The 7,860-nt window shown below is 42.5% G+C and overlaps 1 protein-coding gene across 1 annotated transcript in view; it reads right to left on the bottom strand.

Moving 5' to 3' along the window:
* Positions 1–708: 708 nt before the first annotated feature.
* sardh (sarcosine dehydrogenase) overlaps positions 709–7,860 on the bottom strand; it is a 32,998-nt gene continuing 25,846 nt past the window's right edge. The window contains exons 18-22 of the mRNA XM_053410770.1: positions 7,254–7,347; positions 4,890–5,052; positions 4,602–4,770; positions 4,134–4,269; positions 709–2,960 (exon numbers count right to left, since the gene is read on the bottom strand). Coding sequence (XP_053266745.1) covers positions 2,832–2,960; positions 4,134–4,269; positions 4,602–4,770; positions 4,890–5,052; positions 7,254–7,347 — 691 coding nt within the window. The 3' untranslated portion in view covers positions 709–2,831. The remainder of the gene's footprint in view (positions 2,961–4,133; positions 4,270–4,601; positions 4,771–4,889; positions 5,053–7,253; positions 7,348–7,860) is intronic.

Genomic DNA, 7,860 nt, shown 5'->3' with positions numbered 1-7,860 from the left:
GCGAGGAGCAACCTGTGGTGTAGAGAACCAGCGGTGATAGAGTTTATCAGTAGGTTTCACATTTCCCATATAAATCTTGTTATTAACCTGAGCTACTCCTTAGAACAATTATTCCAGTGATTAATGGTCGTCTAGGCAGAATCCATGAATCATTCCACATTAGTAAACATTTTTAGAGCGACACACACACACACACACACACACACGCACACATCTGAGAGGCGAGTTAAACACACGGACGCCCTCCTCTAGTTTCTACCACTGTTTTTAGCTGATGTTCACAGTGCGTCGGTTCTTCTTTGGCCTGAAGAGCGTTGATGTAAACACAGATGGAAAATGCAATCCAGAATTAAATTAAATACCAAGTGTCAAATCAAAAACTACAGACGCACAGTTTGTAGTTGACTCGTGAGACACTCATGTAAACACAGAGAATTACCAAAATAGCTTTAATTACTGTACATGCACCAGCACCAGGATCTAAGACATGAATCAGTTAACAAGGTGATAAACTAGTGTCTTCTTCTTTTCACACTTTCTCCTGAAACAGGAGCATTAGGAGCGAGCTTGTGTTAATAAGCTTGTTATCACTTATTAACACAAACAGTTCACATGGAAAGGCAACAACAGTTGTTTCTTTCAGCACAATGAATATAACTGATTTTCCCCAGTCCTACAGTTCAGTCCCACTGAACCCATCGACACTCCACTTTCATAAGTGGAGTGTTTCAAATGATGAGTGTTAGCTAATCAGGCTCATGTGGTTTTTAATGACCGCACCACGTAGATGCTTCCCAGTTTAAAGATACTGTTGGAAATAAGGTCGAGTCCATCGGCTCTCGTCTGGCGATGAATTCGCCTCTGGGGGCAAGAGGCAATATTTCAAGGCTTCTTGTTTAAACAGCAGAAATCCGGGGGCAAGACTTTTTAATCTTCCATTTGCCAAAACACTGTTTACAGTTAATCACGGGTGGAACGTTTGTCGGCAAAAAACCCATACAGAGATACTATTTGTAGGTGTTTTAGGTCCGGACGCCATTTTGGCTCAATACCTGCATATGAAGGCAGGTAACTTAAAAAGCTGATTCATGTTGGTATATGCGTTCTCGCCTCGTTTGCTCTCCACGCCGACCTTTTTCTTGCAGGTGATCAAAGCCTGCTCAAACCGGATTGGTCAAACTAGAATCTGTTTACAGAGAATACTGTGAAGCCGATACACACAGTATTAGGTTTGACCTCAGCATAAAAATAAGACAAACGTGAGTTCTTTAACTCGGTACAATGTACCAGCACGTTAACATCAACAGCTGCTTCTTGTTGAAGTCTTACCCTGTCATCATTCTTCCTCAGCTGTGTTTAGTCCCTGGTTGTTCCTCTCTGCGCCTAGGGCTGTTTCTCTTCTACCTGCTCCTCCACCTCTGATGAACACTCACATCTAGACACCACACGAGCAAGTAACACTCATTTCTATCCGCACAAACATCAGTCATTGTAATTCCCTCCAGACACCTGCAGGGCATCTGTGTAGTAGTTTGGGAAAGCTTGATGTATTCCCTAATATAGTTTTCTATGGTCTCGCAGGAAAAATGCACGAGAGATAACAGCACCATAACAGGATCAAATATATTGTGGACAATAAGGAAGAAATAAGAATTAACAGCCTGACAAAAATAAAATATTGTGTCTATAAATTAGAACCATCCTCAAAATAAAGACAAACTTTCTCCGAATTTGGACTCAGTCTCACCAAAGTCATGTGACCTCGCTAAGGTTTCTCATCAGTTCTACTGGAGAAGAGGAAGACAATGATGGTTCTGGAGCTTTAATGTACAGAACTTCTTTAGATACTGTTATGCTCCCCACCCCAAGCGAAACTTGAGTAGAGTATATATAGTAGCTACAGATGTACAGATGTACTTGGAGCCCTGATGTACAGCAAGGGAAAGTATTTCTACTTGTTTAAAGGAAGATAAGGGTAAACAAATGTTAAATGTGTTGTAACACACCATTAATTTGGAAACATTAAGATGCTCAGTCAATATTTCATGAAACCTATTATCTCATTATTTAAGATAATAAGTCAGTTTTTCCAAGGTAGGCAAGACTGTGGATACGTGCACAAATATAGCAGTGACAAACCTTCACATCGAATCTATGTGAGCTGGGGGGGGCGGGGGAGAATAAGATATTTGCTTCCTGTGGCGAGGCAAATCAGCAGCGAGGAGTGGAGTTCAACTTCGGTGAACCTGTGATATTCCCCTGCATTCGTGTAAGTAGGATCGTACCCTATGATTAGGTTTTGAGAAAGTTTCTCTTTATTTGAAGATAGTAAACCATTACTCTGTGAAAGTTTCTCATTATATTGGCTAACAGGATCCTTTTTCTCTCATGTTGGCAGTAATGAGCTTCCATACACGCATATACATCTGTCACTTTCAGCCCTATTAGCTCTGATATAGTCTCAAAAGCCAGCAGATGGTGGAGTTAATGTAAAACTTGCCACCATTGCACCTTCAGTATAATCATGGGAGGGAATCAGAATTACCGCTGTGTTTGCTACTGCCTGATTACAGGAGATAACAAGACATATTTACCAACCTCACAAATCCAGAGTGGGCATCAACAACCTGGAGCTGAGACCTTAAATCACCTTTAAGACAACAAAGCACTCAGACACAACAGGACTCAATTCAGAACCTCTTCAACACCTCGATAAAGATTTCAGACCGTCCATGAAAGAGAAGAGAAGAATCAGCTGCTCCTCCCTCAGCCTCGTCCTCCAACCAGAATGTGTTTGTTTTCAGTTTGTTTGTTTTTTTCGCCGGTGGTCCTCAAGCATAGATGCCCTTGATCCGTTTGTTCTCAGGGTCGAATGGAGTTTTGAGGTGGGCCTTGGCCTTGTACGTCACTCCCATCCTCTCCAGGGTGAAGTCGCCACTCCTTATGAAATCAGCGCTCACCTGGTAGAGACAGGAGGAGAGAGAATGAGAGGGAGAGAGAGAGGAGGGAATTTAGATTTCGGTGGGAATGAGGGACGGCAGCAATCGAGAAGTGACAAATTCACTGTGTTCGTATTTGACACCAGACGATGACACGGGAGTTCTAAAAAGAACTGTGAGCAATTCATTCTCTCATGAGTCAATGTCAGGTCCCTCGTAACACAGAGAGGCAATTTACACTGACTGACTCCCTGTTCCCCCCTTGCCGCTCGGCAACTCAACTGTCACTGTCACTGACACACACACACACACACACACACACACAGAGAACATCTCTCCCCTGCCACCAGTTGCGAAGCCTGTGGAGAGAACGGCACAGTGCTCACAGATTCTGTCCAGATGACAATCTCACTCAGGGACAAAATAAAACATCTACAGTCGTATGACCTTCCTGCAGAGGAACGCCACGATGGACAGTGATGCTTTTGACTCAGTATAAACAGACACACACTTGTTACACGTCGATAACCTGAGATCAAAGACCAGGTAGGATCCAGAGTTACATGGATTTGTTCATTGTTCCCTTCACAATCCTCCCAAGCCCGGATTGTTAAAGGCGACCGGGCTGCATGCAAACCGATACCAGGTTTCAATAATGAAAGTGAGTTCATTCTATATCCAGGTTATTAGTCTTTATGTGTTGAATTGTCCATTGTATAAACTCAGAATTTCATCAACACTGGGTTGTAGTTGCAAGAACAGCAGCATCAAGTGTTTGGATGCTAGTTGTCAAAATCAACTGGGATCCGATTAATTAATTTCCTTTTGACTTTAGTGTGTGTCTGTCCTTGTGCATGTGTTGAGTTTGTGCATTTCCAAACTAAATAGCTCGACAAAGCCGAGAGTTTGTTTTGCTGGTCACAAAAAATATTGCACACACACCTACTCAGCTATTTCTCAGAGCCACGGATGTAAAAACTCCACAAATACAGACGTATTTTTTTAGGTTTTGCATATTTTCAAAAAAATGTCTTTAAACACGCAACTTCAGCAAATAACTTATAATCTCTCCTGCCCTCTTGTCTGCTGTTCCATCTGTTATGTTGTGCATGTTGTGTTGTGTTATTATCAGCAGAACAACACAAAGAAAACTGAATAAGAAACTAAATGAGAAATAACAAAAGTGAACATTACCACTCCTCCATCAGGGTTGCGGATATATCCATAACCGATAGTTTTGTCAATGAAGAAGCCATAATCAGAACGCCTTAGGTGACCGACAGGAACTCCATTACGGAAAACGGCCTCCAGACCGAACATCGGTACTTTCCTATTAGAGAGAGAGCGAGAGAAAGAGAGAGCGAGAGAGAAGGGGAAATGTAATTACATTAAAACACACACCCAACATGCCCTGCTTCTTTCACACACTCACAAAATCAACTCATTTAAAGTTTAATTTAGTGTTCCATCGCAGTGGCCTTTCTCCTGCACACACTCGTATACAGAATATAAATGCATTAAGCTTAGTAAATGCATTAATATTAAGCTTCTGATCTCTGAGACTGTTTTCAAATTGATTTTCAGCTATGGTTATTTCAGATATAGAAGCCTTCACTCAATTCCCTTCCCTCTACCCAGTGATTTTTATCAGACTTTACTGACTCGTCAATGGTGAAGCAGACGATGCGCCTCCTGAGCCCCTCCTTCTTCTGTTCCTCCAGCCTATCGCGACCCAGGAACGGGATCGAACTCTTCAGTTTGCAGGTGAAGGCTAGCCCCGCCTCCAAGGGGGTGTCATCCGGGCGGAGGTCAGCGTGCCAATGTCTGTAGCCTGGTTACGAGAGAACGACATAATAAGCACACAAAAACATAACAGGAGATTGAGTTGTCAGCTAAGACCAGAGCTCAGCTTGATCTGTTTATTAGGGGCACTTATCATGACCTTATTACCTTTCTCTATGCTGAGCGAGTCGATGGCCCTGTAGCCCGAGTTGATGATGCCGTGCTTCGCACCAGCAGCCATGACAGCATGGTAGACCGGAAGGCAAGCGTCCTTGGGAATGTGCAGCTCCCAGCCGAGCTCCCCGACAAAGGACAGACGCATGGCTCGCACCTGCACGAGGGAGGAGGAGAGAGGAGGCTCAGAGAGTCGGAGGGAAAGCATGCAGAGGACCAAGCTGCCACCACTCTGCTTGTGCTCACACACATTTATACACAAATACACACAGAGTCTTCATCTTAAAGGACCAGATTGACTGGTCCTGCTGCACGAAAGTAAAACGCACATCCAGAGAGCAGAGGAGAACGAGGTTAAATTGATGCAGGGATAAGATAAATGTTTAGAAATGGACGTGTCCAAAATTCTTTCAGTCGTCAAAGAGATCCCTGCTTCTTGGGTTGAGAGGTGTCGATGATGGAGGGGACAGAAAACACACGAGAAAGGATAACACAGAAAGATTGAGATATATTGAAGGTATAAAAAAGATGCTAAAATTAAACGAAAGGAAAAGGTTGAGTATTTGTCAGCCTGAGGTTTTATCCTTCATGAATACTGTCCGTGATGACTCAACATCTCTGTTGTAAAGATCTGGGAGCACGAGTCTCCCACAGCTTTTTTTTTTTTAATACCTCACTTTAATGGAAATCATTTTAAATCTTTCTCCCAGCAGGTAGACAACAGAAAGTCGTCCCCTGTAAATCCCTGTAGCTGCTGTAATGAACTGACGAGCAGCTGTAGAGCTTTACCTGCAGCTCGAGCTTCTCCCGAGAGTAAAGAGGGAATCAATGAAAACCTATTTTATCAAATTGGAAAGTTGAAGACACAAACATCTTTTTTTCTTAGCTTGAACTAACTCCAACGCACATATACATGGCAGATCAGTCAGACAGCAAAGCAGGATCCACCTGGTCTACTATAGAAGATCTTTCTGTTTTAATTTCAAATTTAATGTTTAGGGTTTGAATTTTTTGTTCTATTGATTTTAAAGAAAGGATTTTCTCTACCAGTCAGACCATTATGGACCCAATAGAAACGATATGAGAATAAAATCCTTTTGACAAATAACAGAATAGGATGCCCAAAAATATATATGTTTGTGAAAGACAAGAGGAAGCAAAGGAGAGGAGGAAAGAGGAAGTAAATGTGGAAGTGAGTGAAAAATGAGGAGGGAAAAAAAGTCTCCAACAGTTTCCCCAGTGGGAGCTGTGACAGCCAGGCCATCTGGCCAGCCAAGGATCACCCTGGGCCCCATATGGACACCATGAAACTCTGGAGACGACAGTACATATAAGCCTGCGCATGTTCACTATACACACTCAACACACATACGCCAGCCACAGACTTAAAAACACAGGGACGCCTCTCGCTTCACAGTCATTTGTGGATTTTCCAGATGGACAAATAAAAAGACAAACACACAGCACAGACACAAGCACGAAACAATTCAGACAAACTTGAGATCATGTTATCTAACATTCGTACCAGCACGAGAGAGAGCGAGAGAGAGAGTCTAATGAGCTCTGAGTGGAGCAAAGGGCAGAGTGAGCACTGGTCTCGCAGCAGTGCAGCCATTAAAATGTCACCCGGACAAGGCCAGCAACCAGCTGGGATGGAACACAACACAAACAGTTTGCACGGGCACATACACACACTCCTGCTGAGCTGTGAGGAGATACTGACTGCCATCAATGGAGTGCTGCATAATTCATGCAAAAGCAACTAAGACAGAGCTAGTGTGTGTGTGTGTGTGTGTGTGTGTATGTGTGTGTACGCACAGTATGTGTTGATGCACGTGCCAGAACAACATGCTCTTTGATTCGAGGCATGAGACACCGTGGAGGTCAACTCCAGAAGCTGAGCTTCGGTACCTCTCAGCAATTTTGTTCCCGTTATTGCAAAGTATTATTAATGAATATGTGATTTCCACGCTGCTGGTAAACAACAGCAACACCAACTTTGTTTCGAGTTGATCGACCTGAGGCGTAAGAATGGAAAGAAACTGAAATTGGAAAGAGGTGGAGAAACAAAAGCCATGGATAGAGTGAGACCACAGACATGTCATCAGTCCCTGTCGACTGAACCTTTGAAATACTAAAACACTTTACACTCTACAGTGTGTGATTTGCATAAAGTATTTTTTAATTAACTATGCTTTTTTTTATTTAACAAGCAGTGACAGGGTTATTATGAAGCTGACAAATGCACCACATCCAATTAATGTAGAAATGAGTTGAGGCTTCAAGTGTACGTGTGTGTGTGTGTGTGTGTGTGTGTGTGTGTGTGTGTGTGTGTGTGTGTGTGTGTGTGTGTCTCACCTGATGTCCTACTGCATTTACAACCTTGTGGGTAGAGAAGGGGAAACTTTCGTTGCTCAGGTCTGCGTCCAGCACCTCCTGAAGAACCTCTCGACTGCAAAGAAACAGAAAAAACACAGAAAATCATGCATCAGTTTATTTAAAGTAGATCAATACAACTAATAATAATCGATCGATAAAACAAAAGCTGCTGATGTATTGCATCACATCAGCAGCTCCATTTTGAACATGAAATACAACAATTAACAAAAGAAAAAATAGAAATACTGCAATGCAGCTTGACACCTCCGTCAACAAGTGCAGTTTCAGTCAATGTACATTATCTTTTGCCGATTAATCTAAATATATCATGTTCACAAGAATGGGGTGGACAGAAAACACGAAAAACAAAATGCCGACACAAAGGCACAAACGCATTCTTTCATGTAACATCACTTTACATCCACAAACTACAGTTAACGACCTTTAAAGTACTTTTGATCTGGTATTATTAAGTTGCACAACAGAGGGCTTCAATCTGTATCTGTGGTTTATCAGACCGTGAATCATCAATACTGGAATTTTAGTCAAAGTAATCATCCGTCTTTTAAATAAAAACCTTGAATGT

Source organism: Pleuronectes platessa, chromosome 19 (genome assembly GCF_947347685.1).
Source record: "Pleuronectes platessa chromosome 19, fPlePla1.1, whole genome shotgun sequence".
Lineage (NCBI taxonomy): Eukaryota > Metazoa > Chordata > Actinopteri > Pleuronectiformes > Pleuronectidae > Pleuronectes > Pleuronectes platessa.
Note: the sequence above shows the minus strand (reverse complement) of the source record. Positions and strands in the feature narration are given on the sequence as shown.